Consider the following 25,686-nt stretch of genomic DNA (forward strand, 5'->3'; position numbering starts at 1 on the left):
CGTATCAATAAGGACATTGTCTCAGAATCAAACCAATACAGTGTATTAATTCAATTCAATTCAATTCAATTTTATTTGTAAAGCGCCAAATCACATCAACAGACATCTCAAAGCGCTCTTACAATGATAGAGGACAACAGAACCCAACTAAATATTATGTGAGAATCATGTTTTATTTTAAAATATAAACATTCCAAAGGAGAAACTATGTTTTAGGATTATATCCATAGTCACATGTAGTGCTCATGTAGAGATTTGAGTATGAATATAAGCATCACACTTTATTTGTTATGTTTCTCAATCTAACTCTGATCTTAAGCTTAAATTCATTATATTTGACTCAAAACTTTTTCCTCGCTTCACATGAAAGAAACTGCGACATAACATTTGCTCTTAATAGACAGTGGGGCCATTGATTTACAATACAACAGAACTATCTTTTGAAATGCTTCACTTTCAAACCCATGATCAAGTTCAGTTGTCCGGGGTTTGGGGGATTTCCAGTTTGAGCGCATACGAATCACCATCCAATCCTTCTGAAAGTAATTAAAAGACCTAATAGACTGCTCCATTCCTTTAATTTTATGATAAAATGTACACAAGATTTGTTAATGCAGTTTTTAAATAGATAACAGAAAATGGTCCTTTTGCCTTATTTTTTGCTTAACCCCATTAAGGATAGCAGGGAACTGGATTTAGTCTTTGGAGAAGGCGCAGTATACCTGAACAGACACCGGTCCCTCACCGGGCAAACACAGAGACACACAGCCACACACTCCCACTGACACCCACAGGCATGTGAGAGTCACCGAATACCCTCAAGTGCATGTTTAAGTTCATGTTTTTGGACTATGGGAGGAAACCAAAATGTGCACTGGGGGGATATGCAAAGCCAGAAAGGGGCCAAACCAGATTTGAGGAATTCTCACTGTAAGTTGAGAGCTTAACCATGACAGCACATAAAAAAACACTCCAGAAAATATTGTTTTCATTCAACATCTCTCACTCTTTTTCCTCACAACTAGCAAACTGGTATTTTGGTGTGTGTGTGTGTGTGTGTGTGTGTGTGTGTGTGTGTGTGTGTGTGTGTGTGTGTGTGTGTGTGTGTGTGTGTATATATATATATATAAGTGCCCCCCACCAATACAGTAGAACTGCACATTTTAGCATGTTCTTGCTTTTATTGTGTCCAGCCTAAGACATAGCCGTGCAATAATCCTGCTGTCTAATTTGCATCTTGAGATGGCACTTGTGAGGTGGTTGGATTATCTCAAAGGAGAAGTGCTCACTAACACAGATTTAGACACATTTTTGAACAATAATTGAGAGAAATAGCCCTCAAATATACACATAGAAAAAGAATCAGTTCTCTGAGCAGTTCATTGAGCTATTGAAAAGCAAAAGAAAAAGCGATGTGTTTATATTTTTGTTCAGTGTAACTGTCAATGCCATAAATAACATGCTCAATAAATAATGAAACTGATATGATAATGCCACCGGAATGTAATGCTGATAGGCCCGAAATAGGACAAAAACTGTATTGATAGCAAGGCACAGCATGTTTATAGTTGTGGTTAAGGTTATGACTCTTTCCTTTTTTAGCAGCACAACACATCTCTGTTTGAAAGGAAGAAGAACCTCCACAGCAGCTGTCCAGACAACAAACACACTCATGTAAAGACCCAGAGTTATCCAAATGATCAGACACCGAGGCACTTCCCCTCAGGCTGGGGCACTTTTAAACGCATTTTCACACACCCAGAAGACTAAAATGAGATCTATAAATTTAAGATGGGAAAAATCCAGATTACTATCATAGATGAGCATATTTAAAAAAGTGTATATATAATGAATGAAGTCCAGTGTTGTGGTGGATATCAAGTGTCAAGGTATCTTCAAACAACTGTCAGTTGTGATTATCCCTAAAATAACATTTTATTATATGTGTGTACACACACACACACACACACACACACGCACGCACGCACGCACGCATACATATAACTTCTTTCATGATTTATGGAAAATAAGACTAAAACAGAAACTGAAATATCATACCAGTGTGTAGCCAGTGTATGTCCATAATACAATCCCCTAACTTGACCAGGAGAAAGCATTAAGAATGAAATCTTTATTTATTTTAATGAAAACCATAAACATGGTTCCAGTTTGAGCGGACAAAATAATACATTTTCCATGGACATGAGTCATGTTGCTCATTAAATTCCACTAGTAGACTAAATGTATGTAACTCTGATGTCATGTATGTCGGGGACAACAGTCCTAGACACAATAAAAACATGTTTACTGTGCTCCCACGTCTCTCTTTTGAAAAATCCTCATTGAGAAAAAACTTGTTGATTGACGCTTTGAGCGAAAACCCAACCAACACCTACCTCATCAAATCATAATTTGTGTTGTTATAACTTGTTACAGCTGTTTGATGCAGGCATCATTAAAATGGATTTAAAGGGAACCCTCTGTGTTGTTGTCTTGAAGTGGGTCACATGCCTTTCTGAAATGAAACTTTTAATAACAGAACAACAGTAAACAGAAGACTTCTTTATATATATGAAGACACAAGCCTTTACACAGCCTTTCTCCCCTGAGCGATGACATTTTCATCACCATGTATAGTCCTGAAGGTTGACTCATTAGAAATAAACTGAGTGGTTTGATGGTAAAACTGAGCCTCTGGTGTGTTTTATGCTTCCTGATTTACATCTGCATATGTGTATTCATTTGTCTGTGTAAGGCTTCTGATGCTATCTTGGGCATTTTCCTCACATGGCCTCAATGCTTTCCGTCAAATTATTGTAAATTATGTTAAACCACATTGACTCTTACCATGCTTTTTCTGTGAAACATCCGTTCCTAAAAATGATAGAAAACAGTTGTGACACTGTCTTCAAAAGATATTTTGGGATTTTATACAATGGACATATAGATTGCTGCAAATTGAAAAAGTCACAGCTTTTTATCCTTAATTTGACCTATTTACACATATTCCCAGTCCTTCCTGAGCCCTTCAGGTTATTTTAGAAATGTTTCACCAGTAATCAGGTGACTTGATAGTTGCCTTAGGAAGTGACTTGGCACTCACGATCCACTCATCAATAATAAACAAATCATAAAAAGGCTATTCACCACACAAACCTATTGGCCAGAACTGATTCATTGCATGACATTCACACTGTAGATCCACATCCGACAAAATGACAGTATGTATTTCTATGATCTATCAACACATTGGGTTTGCTGTTTTGAGTCTTATAAACAGTTTAGTTCTGTGTTATTACCAGTGTAATTGATATAACAGAGCAAAACAGTTGAATCACATGGCAGTGTCATGCTTAAAAGCTTGAAAATTGGCTGACTGATGCAAAACATGCTTTATTTTTCTGATCATAGTGTTGAAATTTAACAGTTTCTGAAAATCACAGAAGTAATTCTCAATTCCAAAGCATATTATGGCACGCAATTAAAGAATTTTTATGCAATTATCTGATTAATCTGATTTATCCACATGACATGAAGCCTTGTCTGTGCTTTGAAAGAACGCTGTTTATTGTTTGCATCAGTCCATATCAGCTCTAAAGCAAGAGTCTGACTTACTTCCTTTGTGTGATTGCCTACAATTTCAGAAGTAAATTTTTTTCTACAGTAAAAACTGAGTCCATAAAAGGACTTTGATAAGGAAGGAAATGTAATATAATATCAGAAAATCAAATAAATTGGCAAAACAAGAATAAAATAGAAGCTAAAGTAAAGCCAAGGACATAAATGATCAACAGGGACAATAAAGCAGTAATGTGCAACTTTTATATGCACATATTGTTTACTAGTGATTGACTGATGACAGTATCGCTACAGGGTGAGAGCTATGGGGGTATTATTGGTGAAGACCTGCAGACAATGCTCTGAAGATGTTCTCCAATGGCACATGAGCTAAATTTCTACTCGCATGACAGGAAACTTAGGATAAAATTGGTATATTTTCAAAGTAAATGCATGTAACCAAGTCCATGTAAATAACGTGCTGGCTATCGCGCGTACAACCATAATTGGCCAGGTGATTAGTTTTGTTCTGTTGCTCTTATACACATAGAGTTTAAAACACTGTCTGAACTCTCTTTTTATCGCCTCATACTACATAAAAATATGTCGCCAGAAACATAACAAAACAAGTTACCCTTATTTTGAAAACTTTAACCGGAATTAGCTGTTTTGATAAGCTCTGACTTGAGTTTTTCCTGCGAAATTGCTCATGACAGAAAACAAGACAGTTACTTTCTGCTGCTCGTTTTCTCCACAGGTGCCGACCACTACATTCACCTCACAGCCGCCTGGTTCCACATAAGATACGGCCATTAACGGGGTAAGCTCCGGGCGATAAGTTAGCCAACGTTAGCATCAAAACAATGATGCACTGGCGTGTTAGCTAGCTAGCTGTAGCTGAGCGTTGACGTCGAGGTGCTAACATCAGTTTGTTTCTAATTTATTCACCTGTGACAGTGTTGTTATTATTTATTCCACGTTGTGCTTGTTTAATCCGTGAAATATAATCGAGGTTAGCGCTTGTTAGAGGACTGTAAACAGCTGCTCTGATTGGTTGGAACCGCTGAGGCGAGGTCAGGCTGGTCAGCGCGAGGACACGCTATCGACCGCTCTGTGTTTACAAATGTGTTTCAAAATGCACGAATAATAATACCAATCATCAGTTGTATCACAGGATTACCATTAACTAGCCATCTCATTTGGGTAATGGGACTCAATGACACCGGAATAACTGTTTTAATGCCGGTTTACTTCGAGAACATCCTCAAACCAGAAACATTGATTTATACTTCTTATTGTATTTAAGTGAAATAAAATGGCATTAACAAAAATGATGGTCTTGCCAATAAGTTTTGCCAACTCCCTAGTGTATAAAATTATTCAACCATCAAAGTGAGTATGATATTACATGTCCAGTTGGTCGATATTACTTAAGTGTTATTGCAGCAGCTTTATGAAGTCTAATGAAATGACCATGAGTTGGCCAGCTGGGGTTTCATAGACAAAGGTTTAAGGTCACAGTTGGTGTTACTTCATAATGGTGTGTGGACTTTGAAAGGCACAGGATAATACCATCAGGAAGTGCCTGATTGATTGAATGGATTGAAAGTCACACTATCTTAGTAAGTTGAGTCTGATTTTGTTAAACATTTTTTAAGTGTACTGGGACGAGCCCTCCTTTCTTGAACTGCATTGCCTCTCCCATCCACCCCAAGTCTTTTAATTGATAGATTGATCTTTATTTTGAACATGTAAAAAGAACAAAACAAAATGAAAACATAAAAAAGACAAACATCTCAATATAGAAGACTAATGTAGACAAAAACAACACAGGTAAAGTGCTTTTAATTGCATGTATGTTTCCAAAGCTCAAAACTGTGTTGAATTGTTGCATATCTTTCTAGACTGTTAACATTTTAGTGAATACATAGCAAATATATGAATCTGACCTCGAGCAGCAAATACTCATATTGATTTCTTTTCAGTCAACATTTAAGCAAAGCACTGAATTGCATCAAACATTCAGTGTGTAAATTTATTTTTCTGGACCTCATCGATCTTTTAAGTCCTTTGATTGTCTTGTTATTTCTTTCGACAGTTTTCTGAACACAGATCACTTGGACTGAGGTCTGACGGGAAATGTACGGCACAATACAAGCATTCATCCCGGGGATACTTCAGTCCACTAGTTTCCATTATGAAATCCATTGTCGTCCTCCCTCACTTAGTACATATAAACAAAAATGGAATTTTACAAGTGATGTGATTCTAGCTTGTTTTGTCCTCATCAGATGTAGCCGACAAAATGGAGTATGATGAGAAGCTTACACTTTTTCGCCAAACCCGCCTCAATCCCTTCGACCGTGGAGAGGAAGAAGATGGCCTTCACGGAGGAAAGATGCCCCAACAACACGGTGAAGATCGTCATCTCAATGACAGTCATAAAACAACTATCGCCAGCAAGAAATCTAAAATCATAAATTTCACCGGTCTTCTGTTGCTTCAATTTCTTACTGTAATGTGTGACTTTGTTCTTTGACATGTCAACAAAGTGAAAAGCCAGATGAAATGAATGTTTTTTGCCACTGGAGTTTGTGGAATATAGCCACTCTTCAGATAATCTTGATGGTTTTGTCCACAGGTTTGTTTTTAGCCCGAGCCTGGGCAGAGTTAGCTGAAATACTTAGATGCTCTTTAATTCTTTGCTTGAGAAAAAAGGACCCCAAATCTTCTGGTTTTGCTGTTGCAAATGTGTCCTATAGATTTTATTGACACTTTAAAAACAAATGAGTGCTGCAGAGGGAGGAGGTACCTGTGCTCAGTGTTTCTGCTTTTTTCTAAATGTCATTGAAGCTGCAGATATAAACATGCTGAAAATGCTAAATGCGGATATCTTAGTCACTACAGAACATTAACATCTCCATGACCCCATGGCGGGATGATTGTTTTTACTTGAGTTGAACAATTTGAATATAAAGCAAAATAAATCTTTATACATGGAGAGCAGAGCCTCTGGACGGTTACCCAATGTTAATGGTAAGGGAAGTAGGAAATGCTGTATCTGCACCAGAGGAATTGAGAAGCAGAGGTGTAAGCAGTACTTCACTCACTTCCTGTATTTCAGGATTGGGGAATCAAGTAGTTGGAGTTTGATTTGAGCCTTTTACACATACGATTGACACAGTTTTGTAGATTATACTGATGTCGTCAATGACTGTATCGTCCTCTGTCTGCTGTCACTGAGAAGCTCAATTCATCATGTTGTCCTCTGACGTGTATGTAGGTAAGAGCAGCTGTGTGTGTCTTTGTCTGCACTTTTTCAGTAATGAGGGATGACATGATCAAAATATCCGTGTAGCAAAGTCAGTCATGCATCATTTTAAAGATTAAACTAAAGCCATGTTAGCAGTTTCCAGTTTAGTAGATTTTTCTCTTCTTGCAGAATTGACTCTTGATATCAGAAGCTACAGTTTCAGAGTTCAAGTGTTGATTTTGAGTTCTTTTCGCTGTAGATTGATTTGCACTTTGTCTGCAGTGCAAATCAATCTGTTTGAATTTCTTGGTAAAACCGAATCTTCAAAGTTAGGACAGGCCCATGTTAACCGTTAACAAAGCAAAATTACTCTCAAAAAGGTTATTTTTTCTGCCAGTCACAAAATCGTCATCCTTTTAATTCTCAAAGTGCCTCAACACAACCAAGTAATCCTTTCTTTTATTGGAGGCCAACAGCAACGCTGTGGCAAAAGTTACCTCACCTACAGTATATTTATCAGACATTTGATGTAATCACTTTTTTGGTGCAGACACATAGAAGTGAAAGTTTTCTCAGCACTTCAAGGTTCATTCAACCCTGTGCGGCAGCTTTAATTACCCTCTGAAGACGTGACTTGTCAGGCTGCTTTGTTACACATTACCTGAGCGGAGAACGTAACGATCTGTGACGTCTCATGTTATTCTGAGCTCTTGTCCTTCATTGAGGCTTTGGTGGGATGATTCGAAGAGTGAGGCAGTATCTTGAGTGACCCTGCAGTCATGTGTAAGACATTACCATGCATGACTGGCCAGAACACAGTGTGTACGGTTAGAAGAAGAGGAGTGCTTCATGCTGTGTCATGCACTTTTCAGAGGCGAGGCCTGAGCTGTTCTCTGGGGGCAGAACTCACAGTTTGGACCGAACCATGGACCTCGGCTTAGCTGAGGACCATTTCTCCAGGCCAATGGTAAGTCGTGTAGTTGTTCTGCTTTATCACACGTTTTTGTCGTGGCCACCTGCCACACTTGTCCCTCTACTTCCTGATTTGTTGAGACTTGCTGTTGCAGGGCTCTTTTGTGGCGTCGGACATTGAACAGCTGAAACTGGCCATAGAGGAATGTAAGAAGCTGATTTTGGAGCTGCCAGAACATTCAGAGCGACAGAAGGACACCGTAGTGAAACTCATCCACCTGCGGCTCAAACTGCAGGAACTTAAGGTTTGAACTGAGGAGTGAAGGAGGAAGTAGATAACAAAATATTGTGATCGTTGCTGCTTTGAAAATATGTGTTGATCTATTTTGTTGACTAGAGTCTTTTATTTACTTAGACTTTTTTAAGCTTTGTTTTGGCCGCACAATTGCTGCAGTGGTTAGCGCTCTCGCCTCACAGCAAGGTCATGTGTTCACATAGAGGGTCTTTCTGTGTGGAGTTTGCATGTTATCCCTGTGTGTGTGTGTGTGTGTGTGTGTGTGTGTGTGTGTGTGTGTGTGTGTGTGTGTGTGTGTGTGTGTGTGTGTGTGTGTGTGTGTGTGTGTGTGTGTGTGTGTGTGTGTGTGTGTGTGTGTGTGTGTGTGTGTGTGTGTGTGTGTGTGTGTGTGTGTTTGTTTTTGCCGGGTACTGCGGTTTCCCCCACAGCCCAAAAAACATGCAGTGGGGGTCCCTGAGCAAGACCCCCGGCCCCCCCAGCTCTCCAGGACACACTTGTAAAAGAGATTATTAATCTCAATGTGGTTCTCCTGGCTTAATAAAGGCTATAAAAAAAACTAGTGATACATTAGGCTACATTTATACTCTAAAAAAACAGTAGTTGAGATCCATGATTCCCAAACTACTTTGGTGCACCCAGACTGCCTATAAGGAAGCCTGCGACCTCTGATTGGTCACAAAATTATGATAAGACAAACATGGGCAGAAACACCCATTCTCACCCCAAGGAGGTCCCAGGAACGAGGCTGGGGGGAGGGGGTCACTCTTGAAAAGTAGACTTCTATAAGTCATCGTGGCAATTAAAAGATAGATAGAGCAGATCTGTGGAAGAGAGATTATTGAGAAGAGTGCAGGAAATCCTTCTGAGGTTTTTATTTTTATTTTTCCGAGGTGGAGTGTACCAACAACACATCTCGAACACCTTCATTACTCTTGACTGTAGCAGTCTTTGCCGTTTCCCCTTATGAGATGAATCAGACACAATGTTAGCAATTTCACGGTTCTATTCATGTCATGCACTAAGGGAGCTGTATTGTCATCTGATGCAGTTGAACAGGCCTGTTTTGTTTAGCTAATCATGATGTTTTAATGCGTCAGAATGATCATATGATCTGCACAAAAAGCATTAAGATACTGTATGCTTTTATTTTTCTCACCTAGATTCGTATCATGTCAAAGTTTCAGCAAAGTACTTACATCAACACTAATGATATATGAAAGTAATATCCATGCTTTTTAATGTCGGTTGCTGTCTTTACCACTTGGAGATGAAGTTTGTGAATTTAGTTTTTGTACTTGTTTGTTAAAAGGACCCCGAGGAGGATGAGCCCAATTTGAGAGTTTTGCTGGAGCATCGCTTCTCCAAAGAAAAGAGCAAAAGTGTGAAACAGACTTGTGACAAGTGTAGCACAATCATCTGGGGCCTTATCCAGACTTGGTATACTTGCACAGGTAAGACCAAAGTTATAAATTGATTCATAGAGAAGGAAAACACTAAAACTGTGTCTGGCCTTAATATGTAATGCACCACTCCATAGTGTGAGCATGAATTCATACCTCCCAAAGCTTTACATTCATACTGCTGTATGAAAACATACTTCCCTCTGAGTTCATTAGAGCCTCAGTCATAATAATCTCACTGCTTGTTAGAACTTACATTGTTTCCAGCTTCTTCACTCTATGATCTCTTTCTTGCTTCAGGATGCTATTACCGTTGCCATAGTAAGTGTATGAATCTCATCACCAAGCCCTGTGTCAGGTCTAAAGTCAGCCATCAGTCGGAGTACGAACTCAGCATCTGCCCTGAAATAGGACTCGATCGGCAAGACTACCGCTGTGCCGAGTGTCGTGCACCCGTGTCACTGAGTGAGTACTGAACTCCGGCTCTTATCAACGTTTTACTCAAAAATGAAGAAAAAAGTAAAATCGCAGACTTCTGTTGCAGACCCTCGTCTTTGCTCAAGACCAGCGGCTCTTAGCTTTTATCCCACTGGTATAACACACATTCCTAACTGAGCTGAGCTGTGAGCGATGGAGTCGGACTTTGGTGACATGTCCATGCCGTTCCTCTTTGTTCTGACTGTACTGTGGCTGATTTATTTTGCAGGGGGCATACCCAGCGAGGCCAGACAGTGCGACTATACAGGCCAGTATTACTGCAGCACGTGCCACTGGAATGACATAGCCATCATCCCAGCTCGCGTCATTCACAACTGGGAGTTTGAACCACGCAAGGTACCTTCAGCAGCCACACAAAAAAAACCCAGTATTGGCATGAGAAAAAAGAAAATTCTCTCACTGCTTCTCCCATGTTCTGAGAGACTAGTACAATGCTTGAGTGTTTTCTGTATTTGCTGAAGCCGTCAGTATTATTTTAGTAAAGGTCACTGATAAGTTTCAAACCAGCTCTCAATTGCATCAGGGAAGCATCTAATAAACTTGTGGACCATCCATCAATGAAATCAGTTCACTACATGTTCAAGCTCAGTAGGATTAAATTATATTCTCGTGTCTTATGGAAACATTAGTTCATAACAACCGAAGCGGCTCTGACCTTAAAACCATGTCAAGAGGGTTCTGAATCATGTCGCATGATGAGCGCCAACTTGTTCAGGTCCAGCCGCGTCCCTGTCTCGTTATGAAATCAGTAGTAGAGGTTTGAGGAGGCACATTCAGCCGTTGTCTGCGCTCACAGTATGTTTCTGCTCTAGGTGTGTCGCTCCTCGATGCGCTACCTCGCACTGATGATGCCACGGCCCGTGTTGAGACTGAAAGAAATCAATCCGCTGCTGTTTAACTTTGTGGAGGAGCTGGTGGAGATCAGGGTAATCAGCTTCCCTCTTTCAAAAGAATGCTAAAGACTACACATGATGGTGTAATCTCAAAATATTCATATTTTAATGTTTTTCCTCAGTCTGCTGTGTCCTGTAACAAGAAACTTGCTTTTGCATTTTCCCTTTGTACCTCTGAGGGTTAAACCCCTCTGACACAAAAATAGACTTTTGTGTCAGAGACTGACGGTGAGACAAAATAATAAATGAATCGTGTTTGATTCACAGAAACTTCGTCAAGACATTCTGCTGATGAAACCTTATTTTATTACCTGCAAAGAGGCAATGGAAGCTCGTCTCCTACTGCAGGTTGGTAACAGTTTACAACAGAGAAGTAAAGGCACAATAAAAAAGGAAATAAAACATACTTGTGCTTATCTTGTGTGTGTGCAAAATGCTTGACACCGATAGCTCATGTTGTGTTGGAGGTTTTTTTAGAAGCTCTTTGACTTGAATTAAAAGATTTTGCGTTGTACAGTTTTAATGCTGGTCATTGTGATTAATGTTACAACAGCACCCCCATGTGGCTGAATTAAGGAAGTTTTCTGTTTAAAGAACCAGTCATGTCAGTTGGAATGTTTTTATTTTTTTTTAAATATGTTTTAAATATCTTCACAATAAAGCCACACACTCTGGTCGTATTCAGGTTTTCTGCATGTGTCAAATCTGTTTATTTTTTTATGCTCGCGTCCCCCAGCTCCAAGATCGGCAGCACTTTGTGGAGAACGACGACATGTACTCACTGCAGGATCTGATTGACATCTCCAGCGGCAGACTCAGCTGCTCGCTCACAGAGATCCACACCACGTTTGCTAAGCACATCAAGCTAGACTGCGAGGTGGCACCAAAAAAAAATACTAATTCCTGTTTTTACCCCCATAGCACATTATTATAAGATTCAGAAACAAGACATTTTCCTGAGACTCAGTTTTTCCTCTTCTACTCTCTTTTTGTGTGTTTTGTGCAGCGGTGTCAGGCCAAAGGATTTGTGTGCGAGCTCTGTAAGGAGGGAGACATCCTGTTCCCCTTTGACAGCCACACCTCCGTTTGCCACGACTGCTCGGCTGTTTTCCACAGGTTAGTCAGTCACCACCAGCAAATGCGCCAATACAGTAAAAAAAATTCATTCTCACCTAATTTTACTGTTGAAGTAAAATGCAGAAAGCAAACAGAATTTCAAAGTTGCAGAATAAAATGTTACATGAAAACACTTTTGTTAAATATTTGTAAGTTTGTTAAAAAGGACTATTATTTTAATGCATTTAAAAAAAAAGAAAAATGTTTGTGTGTCTTCAGAGATTGTTACTATGACAACTCCACAACTTGTCCACGGTGTGCCAGAATGACCGAGCGTAAGCAGGACGAGATCTGAGATGTGAAGGAAGCATAACTCTACAGAAAAGAAAAGGAAAAAAAAAAAAAAAAAACGGATGTTTTTGGATGTTGCACTTTGCCTCATGATCAAGATCCAAGTGTTCAAACTAGCTTCTCATTTTTGTGTTCATGCTTTAGTGTATATTCCCTGTGCTCTACATTATGAAGCAGGGTATTTAGAAACCTCTCTGGAAATTAATATATGTATATACATTTCTATTTTTTATCAAAACGTTTGCATTCGTACTGAAATCAGATGTACTGAACACTGTGTATACGTGTGTGTATATGTGTGTGTGTGCGTGCGTGTTTGTGTGTTGTTGTGTGTGCATTTGTGTAGATGTACGAATAAATGTCCTTGAGAGGAAATCCACCTCATCAGGTGGTTATGCATGCAGGGACTGTTTAATAACTGTTACAAGCCTCAAACACATTAAACTTTACTGCCAAAATTGCAAAATGCTAAACAATAAGGTTGCCATTTAGTACAAGGTTTAACTAATGGAAGAGAAAGATTACTACTGTTTCATAGCTATTATAATGCCTGCTTCTTGCAATGATAAAATCACTACATTTTAGTAACCAGATATTTGCTTTATATCATTTGTTTCACATTGAAAGTAACGTTTTTTCTTAATGTCATCAAAGTTTAACTGTACTGTTGTTTGGAAGCATCATTGACGCAAAGCATAGTGTTTAATCAGGTAAACTATATCAAACTGAATATTATAACAATACAGTAGCCTTCTCTTTCCTTTCCTACTTCCTCTGTCAGATCTTTATTTATTACCGGTATGTTTTTCTTTTTGTTTCTCTCCATCATCTTTGTACCCTGCCATACAGATTAAGCCTGTTTTGAGATCAGTCCAATTACTGAATTATTCCAATCATTTGGTGATTAAAAGCATGGTTAGGAAATATACTGGCAACCGAGATGTAATCACAGTATATGTTAACGGTACAAGAACTGTTTAACTTGACGAGCGTAGGAATAATCCCATCCATGCATCTTATGCATGCGCTTATCCAGTTCAGGGTCGCGGGGCGCTGAAACCGATCCCAGCCTACTGTGGGCGAGGGCAGGATGCACCCTGGACAGGTCGCCAGTCTGTCACAGGGCAGGAATATTGAAGTAGTTAAATGTACTTTCTATTTTCATTCCAAACTGTGAAGAGCGTTAGTGCAGTATGGTGTGTTTGTCTTCTTTAGTGCAGTGTAGCAAATAGACAGGGATACTCATGAGCATAGTGTGCCTAAGATTGTCAGGTTACTTACAGCTGTGATCCAAATGTCTTAATACATTCGTGAATAGTTTCAGTCTTAATGCACCTACAGCACATTTTGTTCAGAGATGATAAATGTGTCATGTGGAAACTTTGGCAAAGTGTACATTTTTATTTTAATATTTGTTTTAAAATAACGAGTTATGGCTGTGTTATCTTTCAGCATGATGTACTATATATATTTTTTCAAACTAGTAGTCAGTCATACATGGTAATGGTGTAAGCCATGCTTTGTTTTAAAACATGAGTAGTGCATGAATAAAGTCATGAAATACAATTAAAGTCAACCCCTCTGCATACTGCAAAAAATAACATCAATAAACATCTCTCAGCATATACGGTACTCTGTGTGTTTGGCATCCATTGGTTTGACTGAACCTTCGGCTTTCAGGATTATTGATAATTATCCCATTGAAGTCTGCAGAACTTGCATCAGATGCTCCTCTGGCCTGAGTCAGGTCCAATGAACTTCTGCATCTGGACGCCTAAATTCACACAGGAAGAACATGCAAACTATACAGTGGTGACCTGGACGTTAGAGAAGTGGATTGGGAATTCGCAGGTTCGAATCCCACGGCTGATGGGTCACCACTGTGGCTTCTCCTGAGCAAGATCCTTTGCCCATATCAGCTCCCTGGAGGACCATAGTTTAGTAATCAAGTATTTCTATTGTATTCTTCTCTATTCTGTACTATTCTTTTTTTTCTAACCTGGAATCAATAATCTGGGACATTCTCATGTGGCCAGAGTGTTCCTAGATCAGTTACTTTAATGTTTTTTTTCTGGTTTGTTGTTGTATGTTTTTTTGTTTTTTGGGGAAGGGGTGGGGAGTGAGCCTTATTTTTGCCACCCCTGATCCATTGAAAATCCTTGGGGATGTCACCCGTAGAGCTATATTCAAGCATATTATTTCACTTTTGAGACGGAAATCAACAGTTTTATATTCTATTTAAAAGCACAAAAATAGTTGCGTAAAATCCTACACGTTTCACTGTCATTATTATTATTTTTTTTGTTAATTTCCCATCGAATTACAAAAGCTGTTATGAAATAATAAGTCATCCGTGCTGGATTGGGTCGGTTGCGTAAATCTCGCGAGAACACGCCTTGCCTGTTGTTTTGGGTGCAGGGGGTTCGCGGTGCAGCCGGGTGGCCGCCTGCCCCGCAGACACTCATTCCGTCCACAGTGCAGCTGCATGACAGTCACCGGGAAGATGGCTCTCCTCTCCGTCAGCTTCGGACCGTTTCGGAACCGAGTGCAATCGGTCCGGACGTGGAGTCGAGACTTCAGCACCATTTCGGCCACATATCGCAACTGCGCCGCGCTGAAGGTACACGACACGCCGTCTTTGTTTCGTCGTTATTACGTAAACTTGTTATGGCATCTTCAAAACGATGTCATAACAAACTTCCCAGGGATTTCTTTGTGACACATGCATCGGTTAACTGTTGTTTGCAGGAGTTAAGAGACTTGCAACGGAGTTGGAGGTCTGTGGTGGGAACTCCAGTTTTGCTCCGTGCGTGCAGCAGCAAACCCTTTAAACCCCTAAAAACAAACACTGTGCTGCTCTGTTTATTTATCCTTCCTGTGTTGTTTGTCCTCTCACGGTCGGCTATGTCCGTTTTATAATGTGGTTTATATGTCAGTTTCCTCAGTTCATCGTGTTCTTCTGGAGGGGGGCGTGTCTGTGCCACAGACTTGCGAGCTTATTCATTCATTTCTCTCATTTATAATAATATAAATACGAAGCATGTCGCGACATGCACGAGAACATTGGAGCGTTCTTGTGGTAAAGTCGTGTGATCAGGGTTTTGTTTCTCGCAGTAAGCTGACGTTTGCATGATTTTGATCGTATGTGCAGTTGCAGCACACGTGAACATTGTGTTCCTCTATAGACTCCCCGCGGAACACAGTGTTCTGGATGGAAATGTTATGTAGGGCTGGAAAAGTGGCACAGCACCTGTTCAAGCTACCAAGCAGAGATACAAATAAAGATATGTTATACAATCAGGGGTTCTTTTGTTCAAGCTCAACCCCTGCATGCACAGTTGCACCAATCGGCCAATCTGGGGTGAAGTCATCTTGCACAGAGTAATAACTTAAAAAGAAATGTGGAAAAAAAAATAGATCAAGAGTAATGGAATAAATGCTTCATCAGCTTTGATTGCATCCATTATTAAAGCTACGTTGTATGTGTGCAGATAAACTCTTATTCCACAAGTTGAATGACAGACTGGTGCGCCTTTTGTTTGTACCCATAAATCATTCATGGATAGACATGACTTTGCAAAGCACATGGTAGCCAACATGTAACTGAATAGATACAAGCATCAGAGCAGCTGTTTGGTGTCAGGTACAACTGGGTTAACTGTAATTGGTTTGATTCCTTTATGTCATTTAGTTGAATGTCGAGCAGATCCCCGTAATGGGATTTCAGTAATCCCATTAATCATAATGTTATTTGAAGCAAAGTAGATTTCATATAATAGCGTAAGAAAAGTTAAAATAAAAACTGCTCCACTTCGTCCAGCTGTCTTCAAACTGATTTATGGCTTCACACATCAGTTAGATGTAACATCCATGACATAACATATCGCATGCTTTTTTTTTTTTTTTTTTTTTTACAGGTTATTTTTGGTCCTGCCTTCATTGTTAACACATTTATTACGCAACATCTTTATTTCAGAGGACTTCACTTATCCAACGGCGATGTGGAGGATTATATCAACACAGTTTTGCTCTCAATCGGTTTCTCAGCTCCAACAAGCCACCAAAAGGTCGGGCGCCTCCTAATGCTCATATTGAGTCTAATTAAAAGAAATCAGTGCACATTTTGACCCTAATCTTAAAGGTCAGTGTGTGTCACATAATCACTTCCTCTCTGTGTTTGTTGCTGTAATACTTCAGGTTTTGACAAGTTTTTCCCAAAGAGTGAAGAAACTACGGGCATCAACAAAACTGTCGAAGGTGAGGAATGCGTCCCAGTAAATGTTGAAAATCTTGTTTTGTCATCTCTGCCGGAGCGCTCCATCGTTTGTTTGTTGATGTTCAGAGGAAACCGCCAAAGAGCAAGAGTCTCTGGAAACTGAAGCCCGGGACGCAGATGATGAAGGCAGCCGAGGAGGAAGAGGAGGGAGCGATCAGCAATCCGACTGGTGGACACGCTTTCAGGTGGGACTCATGTACAGAAGGTTACTGTTGCCAGACTTTGTCACACGCGGTTGTTAAAAGCACAAACTGAAATACTGCAGAAAACACACACATGCTGTTTGTAATATTTCCATCTGTGCACACTTTGAATTAGTAAAAGTGGCATTTATGACCCAACAGCTATATTTTAATCAGAGAGGTCAGTGATGCAACCCACTGCTTTACTGATCGCAAAGCAGCCGTGGCATCAAAACCATATTGCGCGGGGGGAATTTGTGAAACATCTGAAGCTGAAGGCTGCATAAATCCTGTGCGGTATGCAGTTATTGCACCAGGCGTCACCACTGTGTCCTACACACGAGTCTGTTGAAAGGGACCACACGTTGCTTTGAGAACTATCCCACAACTGCTCCAAGGTGAGCACAGAGGGATGATTTTCTCATAGTAACCGATTCTCCTCTCTCTTTGAAAACAGGAGGATTTTCAGCTTGATGCAAAAACAGCCTGGAACCTCGCTCTGGGCGCAGCAGGAATGGCTGCGGCTTTTTTGTTTTTTAACTTCAGAGAGACGGGGATTCAGATCTCCTGGAAGGAGTTCCTGCATCTCTACTTGAACAGAGGCTTGGTGAGACGGTTGATTCGGTCCTGTCTTCTGTCTCCGTCCTTTGTGTTTGTGGGCTCTTCGCCACATAATTTTCTGCGCTCCTCACACAGGTGGGCCATTTGGAGGTTGTCAACAAGCAGTATGTCAAAGTGTTTCCAGCTCATGGAGTGAGCACATCAGATGTGGTCAGTATAACAATAACGCTCTTGTATAGTTACTGTGGAGGTCAGTGTCGACATGACTCTCAATCATGACAGTTGTCCCTGAAGTTACTCACATATTTCCTTAAAGACATGCAGGTTTACACCCTGGAGTCATCATGGTGCAAATAATGTTCTAAAATCAACTTTAGCATTATTACCACCGTTATTACAGCTGATTGTCCATTCACCATGTTAGTAGGGGGTTTTATAATGAGAAAATATGATGTTTTTACTGATTCCTACTGCAGCTACAGTGAATGTGTTTTTGGTCAGCAGTGATCAGAATCTATCAAACGTTGTCCAAGGTCGGAGAAGGAGTGAACCTGGTGGGTGATGGGACGTTGAGGCTCGACATACACACTTAAAGCAGGGATGTCAAACATAAGACCTAAACCACCCCACCTGAGGGTCGGATTTTTCCCACGTTTTAATAAATGAATTGTGTCGACTGAGGGCAGGGAGATAAGGCGACACTGACTGGCGAATGACTGTAACGCAGCAGTGAGGGCGAGCTACCTTGTTTACTTATCGTGACATAGCATTCATATAAAGACAGTAATAGGCAGGCAATAGTAACGTTTAGGCTCATTATTAAATTGTGCTGCAACCGGTCGTGGAGAAGAGTTCGAAGTCTTTTAATAACCAGATTCTATGATGTTTGAATGGAGCAGTGATCCCGGATGAGAACTTGTGATTAAAGTTGAGAAAACTAGAATGTTTATGTGTAAATTCTGCCTGTTTGTTACCACAAGTGTCCTGTTTGTTTCCGTAGCTTGAATCATAATCCAAGACTTAGCTGGAATTCTTTCAACTTAAGCCTGTACAAACATAATTTACCAACAATTCTAAAACTCGACTGAGAGGAGAGATTTGCTTCTTTACATATTGGATGCAGTTGATGTGTTGCTGTTTTTCCTCCCTTTCACTTGACTTCCTCTTGCAACCCAAACCTCTTTCTGAACTTTGAAAGCTTCACCACCAATACTATAATATTTGTATGTTTATTATTTTCCAACAAACGAGACTAACATATAGTGTTTACACCACACATTCAACTATTCACGGAACAAGAGCCCATGATCTAATGTTGGATCGGTGTCTCACCTCTCATTTCCGTTTTTGTCGTGCGTATTCCCCAATGATGTTTGCATGTCTCCACGGCCGGGGCTGCAGTCCCTTGGAGGCCAGTTACATAATAACGGATTTTACATAAGCATATGAAATTGCTTATTTTCTTGTCTTCATTTTTCAGGGCTATTTCTGGTTCAACATCGGCAGCGTGGAATCATTTGAGCGTAACCTGGAGATGGCTCAGCAGGACCTGGGCATCGACTCCACAAACAAAGTGCCAGTTTTCTACAGCAGTGAAAGTGATGGGTGAGAAAATACAACTTTACTATTTATTCAACTTGACTCACATACTGTTCTCTGCATATCCATACATTTGCGCATGTGGCTTCTGGTCTAATTGGTTTCCTCTTTCTTACCAACAGGACGCTCTTTTTTACTGTTCTCCCAGCCATACTCTTGGTCGGGGTTTTAGTTTATACCATGCGGCATGGGCAAATGGCAGGAAGGAATGTCAGCAGAGGCAAAGCAAACCCATTCAGCATGAGTGAATCCAAAGCCAAGATAATTACAGACAACATCAATGTGCGTTTCAAAGATGTTGCAGGCTGTGAAGAGGCCAAACTTGAGATCTTAGAGTTTGTGAACTTCCTGAAGAATCCTCGTCAGTATCATGAACTGGGCGCCAAGATTCCCAAGGTGTGTGAAAGGCTCATTTAAAAAAAAAAAAAAATTAAAGATACTTGATGGTCCTTTAGTTCAATTCAATTCAATTCAGTTTTATTTGTATTGTATCAAAATGATCAATAGTACCACTTAGTGTAAATACATGTTAATAAACATATCCCTCTTACTTTGAAAAACGCCTTTGGAAGCTCAAGGTTGAATACATTCGCCTTGTGTAACTAACCCTTTTGCTTCCAGGGAGCTGTGTTATCTGGTCCACCTGGAACAGGGAAGACCTTGTTGGCAAAGGCCACAGCGGGAGAGGCCAACGTCCCCTTCATCACAGTCAATGGCTCAGAGTTCCAGGAAATGTTTGTTGGTGTGGGCCCAGCAAGGGTGAGGACTGAGCTGAATGATCTTCAAGATTCCTGATGTTATATGATGTGTCACATGCAGCTCATGCTCCTGTTTGGCCTCATCTGTAAACACATTCATTAGTTGGACGGTTGACGGCGGCATTGGTTCTGTCATTTGCGCAGCAGAGAAATTCTGTGACTTGAGCTGCAGTTATTTCTGAAAAGACCTTATTTCCCGCTTTCTCTTTGTCCTTTATTAGATAAGGGATACATTTGCCAGAGCCAGAAAAAATGCGCCTTGCATCCTTTTCATTGACGAGATCGATGCAGTCGGCAGGAAGAGAGGTCGAGGTAACAGCGGTGACCAAAGCGAGCAGGAAAACACTCTCAACCAGTTGCTTGTGGAAATGGACGGTGAGCAGTTGTACCGTCTCTTTTGGTGGTTTAGCCTTGTTTTGTTTTTTTGTTTTTTTCATTCAAGACGTAATGTTTCATAAACTCGTTGTGTGTTGCATATTTTTGTCACCGCAGGATTCAACAGTAGCACAAACATAATTGTTTTGGCTGGAACCAATCGAATTGACATCCTGGATCCTGCTCTGCTGCGGCCTGGACGCTTTGATCGACATATATACATAGGTAAAACATCAGCACGTATTTGAGGGGCTCAGACTCCTGTGTTACACTCAATGTGTTGTTTCCATAAGGACATTGTTTGAAGCCGGTCTATTTTCACCCATTTTCCTCTGCTTGTCTTCTTGCGATGTCATTAAATGTGCGCGCTGGTTCCAACTTCCTTTCATGTTTGCTTGAATTACTTGATCTTTGTTCTGGCTGCTCAGATCTAATTTGTCTGACACCAGCACTGCAGGTTGAGAGGTAGATTACTCTCCGACAAAGAAAACAGGGTCAAATTGAGACGGCTGTTCATTTTTCAGTGTGAGAGATTAGATAACTGGAGGCCCACATGATCGACTAACACAATTAGCTTCTCTGTCCCCTTTTGCTGTTTGTTGTCCTATCCAAACAGTTAACGGTCAGAAGCAGTTGCTTGAAAACAGGCGTAGTAATTAGTTGCATAACTTGTTATGTCGTAATGTTAATACTTTTGTGGGGAAAAAAAAGTGAGTTTGGGTTTAAGATACAAGAGATTAATTGTGCTTCTGTAAACCTCAGAATTGGCCTGTTTTTGTAGACTGATGTAATAAAACAGTCTGTCTTAAGCATTCCTTCTACATCCATCCATCCATCCATCCATTCATCCATCCATCCATCCATCCATCCATCTTTTTTTTTTGTAGTAGTATTTGTAGAGTTGAGGGGATCTGGAGCCAACCCCAATTTAAAGTGGTTGAAAGACAGATTTGACCCTGGATAGGTCCAGTCCATCACCAGGGAGAAACGGGAATGAAAACAGTCAAACACACTCACTTGTTAATGAACACCTGGAGAAAGTCTAAAAAGGAAGGCCGACAGAAGCACGGAATCCAACCAGAGTGCCAACCACTACTGCCTTGTCTGCCTAAATATGTGTGTTACTGACTTAATGAGGATTTGGTATTCTCTGTGACAACAAACAACAATCTAACCTCTAACCTAAAAAAAACCACTGTCAAGTTCAACTACTACTGTCAGCAACTACTTTAAACCAGTTCTTGCAGTACTTGGCTTCGAAACATGTGTGTATGGTATTAACTATTTGGTCAGTGGTTAATCTAAAATCAGCTATGTGCCATAAGTGCATGCCTAAAAAAGCTGTGGAGTTTGCATGTTCTCTCTGGGCTTTCTCCCAAAAGACTTGCATGTTGGGCTATTATGTGACTCTAAGTTGGCTGCAGGTGTGAATGTGTGATTGTCTCTCTGTGGTTGCTCTGTAATGACCTGAGATCTTCCCACATTGAAGCCTGTCATCTTCCTTCTGTTGGATATGATAGGCTACAGTCCAGCAAGTCCCAACCTTAATGGAATAATCGTCAACATGTTTGCTTTTCTCTTTTGCAGGACCACCAGATATAAAAGGCAGGGCATCCATCTTTAAAGTGCACTTACGACCTTTGAAGTTAGACTCCAGCATAGCCGTAGATGCTCTGGCCAGGAAACTCGCCGCACTGACTCCAGGTTTTACTGGTAAGAGGAGGAGATACGCGCCCATGTGTGCGCACTCTGAATTGGCAAATTACAACGCAATTCATGTAGTTTGAATTTTGCATGTGTTGCCAATGGTTTTGTCTATACAGTGTGATCTAACAAATGTGTTTGATCTCTGCTTCTTCTCAGGGGCTGATATTGCCAATGTGTGTAATGAAGCTGCACTGATAGCTGCTCGTCACCTCAACCAGTGTATCACTAATAAACACTTTGAGCAGGCGATCGAAAGAGTTATTGGAGGTAAGTTTAACCACCACATTTAGTTATCAAATGAAGTGCGATTGTCAGTGCCTATACATGTTACAAAAGATAAGACTGCCATAAAAGTACTGCTATTACTGTAGGTTGATGCCCTGAAATTAGTTTCTGGATTTGTTAAAAAAAAAAAAAAAGTGCAATGAGTGAATGAGGTTTTCCGACTTCAACATTCAATATCTGGCAGTTGTTCAAAATAACTGTTTGATGGTACTGACAAGCTCTTGTGAACCTGGTCTGTGCTCGGATGGTCGTCCTGCAAAGATCCAATTCTTTGCTGTTGGTATTTTGAAGTTTTCAGAAATCATCAGCAGCGATCCAAAAGGAATTTCGGTGTTAATGGGATATTTTTCGCGTGGCTCTCTTCTAATCTACATCTGTGAACCTAAAATAGTAATTTTATGTTGTGTTTCTCTAATGAGAAATGAGTAATGCAGACCTTTCCTCCAGGATGTAGCTGTGATTACTTTGTGAAGCCATAAAGGGAGGTTGTTCGTATGCTGTACTCACAGTGGGGTTTTCATGAAACAAATCAATTGAACAATATCTTTCTCCTGTGCATATCACATATTGAGCAGTTTTGTTAAACACCCTGTTGTTTTTTAGGTTTAGAAAAGAAGACTCAGGTACTACAGCTGCCAGAAAAGACAACCGTGGCATATCATGAAGCTGGGCATGCCGTCGTCGGCTGGTTCCTTGAACACGCAGACCCACTATTGAAGGTACTCTTTCCCACCTCTTTAGTCTGAATTCCTTTTCTTTTTTCATGATGCTGACTGTGCAAACTCAGCAGTGAGATTGATTGTCGTGTACCCACCAGGTGTCCATCGTCCCTCGAGGGAAGGGTTTGGGCTACGCACAGTATCTACCAAAGGAACAGTACCTGTTCACCCAGGATCAGCTGTTTGACAGGATGTGCATGATGTTGGGAGGCCGAGTGGCAGAGCAAGTTTTCTTTAGCCGAATCACGACTGGCGCTCAAGACGACCTGAGAAAAGTCACACAGTCTGCCTATGCACAGGTAATCAAACAAGCTCTGTGTAAACTGGCGGCACTGACTCAAAGCTGTGACCTTTACCAAGACGAGAGTCAATTTGGTTAAACTATCATTTCTGATTTTCACTCTTTTATTTTTGCAATCTGGCTCCCTTTTACAGCTGTGATTTCTCTTCATATTTTAGGTTGTCCAGTTTGGCATGAATGAGGCGGTGGGTCAGATTTCTTTTGACCTCCCTCAGCAGGGAAGTGTAGTAACCGAGAAACCATACAGTGAATCCACAGCCCAGCTCATAGACCAGGAGGTCCGCCTGCTCATCGATGGTGCCTTCCAACGAACAATTCAGCTCGTCAACGACAGGAAAGAAATGGTGGAGAAGGTGCGACTTCGTCACTTTCTTGTAAATTAAATTATTCAAATTTATAACGCCCAACTCAAATGCTACCCATGAAAGGAGGATCGTCGTCTGAGAAAAATGCAACTGCCTGTAGCTGAAACTGTTGCTGCTGCTCCGCTGCATGTGTTATAACCTGAGTATTATAGAAAAGGTAGATTTGATATATTTTTTAATATTTTAATTAATATCAACAACAACAAAAAAACAATACAAAAAATTACAACTGACAGCAAACAAAACAAGGGGAGGGGAGAGGGCAGCACACAATACATGGTACTGGTAAATACATAGTACATATATAGCTGTTCTCAAGCTCTGGTGCTTTCCCATTTTAAATTTGACTTATTTTTAATTCATCGATGCACCCAAGCAAGGCGTTTTTCCAGCCAAGACATGGTCCACATCCAGTTCAGACACAATTCAGACCGACTTGGACCATTACCAGACCCCGTCTAGAATATCATCCAATCTATTCTAATCGAAGCCTGTTGCCACTTAGGGGGTCAAATCTTTAATCTTAAGTCAGCTAATCTTCGACTTACTGTATGTTATATATATATATATATATATATATATATATATATAGACCAAGCCAGTCATAGCTACAGACCTGATTTAAACTTGATAATACTGATAATTTCCCGATTGCCACTGGCTGTAAATAGGTTGAAAACAACTGTGGTACATAGTTACATTTATACTGGATGTAAATTGAATCTTTAAATATCACAATCCAAATAAAGGTTTATAGTATTCTTAAGTTTGTAACACGTGTGACTTATACAATCAATACAAAATGCTTTTAGCATGTCCACTGAAAAGAAGACATGCCGAATAAGGACTTAGGCAGGCGAGTACAGCAGTACCTGCCTGCCTGGATATCAGCCTACATCCAACATATTTAATACAAAAATACAGTTTACCAATGAAGTCTTTTCAAAATGCCTTTCTGACCATGTCCATTATATATTTATATGAGAAATATAAAGAAAATGTAAATTAGAATTTTTTTTACTGAGAGATATCGAAAACTGTGTCTAAGTGTTGCTTGTGGTTCACTGCAGGTGGCAAAACGTCTTTTAGAAAAAGAGATTCTGGACCGAGGTGACATGGTGGAGCTGCTTGGACCTCGTCCCTTTCAGGAAAAGTCCTCTTATGAAGAATTGGTCGAAGGGTTGGGGGAACCGGAAGAGGACGCCTCACTACCCAAAGGGCTAAAGGACTGGAACAAAAACATTGGAGATGAGAAATACCCACAGAAACGGCAAAACAAATCAGCCGTCTACCTTTAATATGCATATGTTGCCTCAAGGCAACATATTCCACTGACATTCTGCAGATAAATGATGATTTATTATCCAGGTCTTCCTGGAATGTGCAATTTATTGTGGTTTATATTGTATATATTGGAGTTTTTACATGAAAATACAGTTTGTAGCTTATATATCTACTGGAAGTGCCTTCTACCCTCCTGCTTCCTCACTTTTGATGCAATCCTAAAGTGCAATCGCCCTGAACAATGTCACAAATATGTAGGGGACATGGACAGGAGAATTACTGAGCTCAAACTAAAAAAAAAAAATGTTTTTATAGATGTCACTTCTCTTCTGAAGCAACATGCTGTGCTGTTGTAAACGTTTTTTATTATTTTTTTTTTTTGTGGCTTTTCAATCCAATTGAATTTCAGAGTTTGGTGCTTGGATGACATTCCCATGAAAGAAACAACTATATAATCGGGATGTTTGTCGTAGAATAGATGTCAGCCATACGTCTATTCTCTTGGTGCCTATAAGTGTACTGTGTGTTTTCCCTGAAAGGGAGAAAAGCCTTTTTTTTTTTCTTCTCTTCTCTATTGTGTCTCAGATCTTTCACCTTGACTGCACTTTTTGACTGTTTTTAATCTTCCTTTGTACCGTTGTACAATAAACAATGTTTCTCATTTTGAACCCACTGTAGTCTTTCAGTGGACTCGGTTATCATAACGTACGGCTGATAAACCCTGTACATGCTACAGGGTGTACTTTCGGTTATCATATTAAACTAACCTGAATAGAACAATATCATTGACAAGCTGTGATTTACACTGTGTAACATTACAGCTTTTCACATCTGAAAAAGGGAAGAGATTTGCTTTCATATCTGTCGAGTCCATTGACATTTTGAGAATGTGATCGTATAGAAATAAAAAAAAATTTTCATCCTATAAAAAGTAATGGTGAAATTTGTGTGAAAAAATAAGGTGAAATAATTTCAATATTTCCTCAAAAAGTAGATTAATTTATTTAATGCATAAATGCAGAATGTATTTAATAGGAATTACTTAGACATGTTTGAAC

At 40.1% G+C, this 25,686-nt stretch overlaps 2 protein-coding genes across 4 annotated transcripts; both read left to right on the top strand.

The window, feature by feature from the left end:
* The first annotated feature begins 4,214 nt into the window (after positions 1-4,214).
* def8 (differentially expressed in FDCP 8 homolog) lies at positions 4,215-13,847 on the top strand. Of its 3 annotated transcripts, XM_080458577.1 has the most exons (13): positions 4,225-4,378; positions 5,657-5,699; positions 5,850-5,972; positions 7,684-7,778; positions 7,879-8,028; positions 9,328-9,469; positions 9,719-9,883; positions 10,125-10,252; positions 10,729-10,842; positions 11,077-11,157; positions 11,546-11,686; positions 11,816-11,925; positions 12,145-13,847. In XM_080458577.1, the coding sequence occupies exons 3-13, from the start codon at positions 5,864-5,866 to the stop codon at positions 12,218-12,220; spliced, it is 1,311 nt and encodes a 436-aa protein (XP_080314703.1). In that variant the 5' UTR covers positions 4,225-4,378; positions 5,657-5,699; positions 5,850-5,863; the 3' UTR covers positions 12,221-13,847. The 3 variants fall into 3 exon arrangements, with proteins under 3 accessions (XP_080314702.1, XP_080314703.1, XP_080314704.1); XM_080458576.1 differs by lacking the exon at positions 5,657-5,699 and having other exon boundaries at positions 4,215-4,378; XM_080458578.1 differs by lacking the exons at positions 4,225-4,378; positions 5,657-5,699; positions 5,850-5,972 and adding an exon at positions 6,681-6,841.
* A 777-nt stretch (positions 13,848-14,624) lies between these two features.
* On the top strand, positions 14,625-25,289 carry LOC308106559 (mitochondrial inner membrane m-AAA protease component AFG3L1-like). Its single transcript, XM_080458378.1, has 17 exons — positions 14,625-14,836; positions 16,193-16,283; positions 16,414-16,473; positions 16,559-16,677; positions 17,132-17,281; positions 17,371-17,445; positions 18,716-18,840; positions 18,957-19,230; positions 19,456-19,593; positions 19,814-19,967; positions 20,085-20,192; positions 21,555-21,680; positions 21,831-21,941; positions 22,563-22,678; positions 22,777-22,977; positions 23,138-23,332; positions 24,415-25,289. Exons 1-17 carry the CDS (start codon positions 14,702-14,704, stop codon positions 24,640-24,642), a joined length of 2,406 nt encoding a protein of 801 aa, XP_080314504.1. The 5' UTR covers positions 14,625-14,701; the 3' UTR covers positions 24,643-25,289.
* The last annotated feature ends 397 nt before the right edge of the window (positions 25,290-25,686 follow it).

The sequence above is a fragment of the Lipophrys pholis genome (genome assembly GCF_963383615.2).
Source record: "Lipophrys pholis genome assembly, chromosome: 2".
Classification (NCBI taxonomy): Eukaryota; Metazoa; Chordata; class Actinopteri; order Blenniiformes; family Blenniidae; genus Lipophrys; species Lipophrys pholis.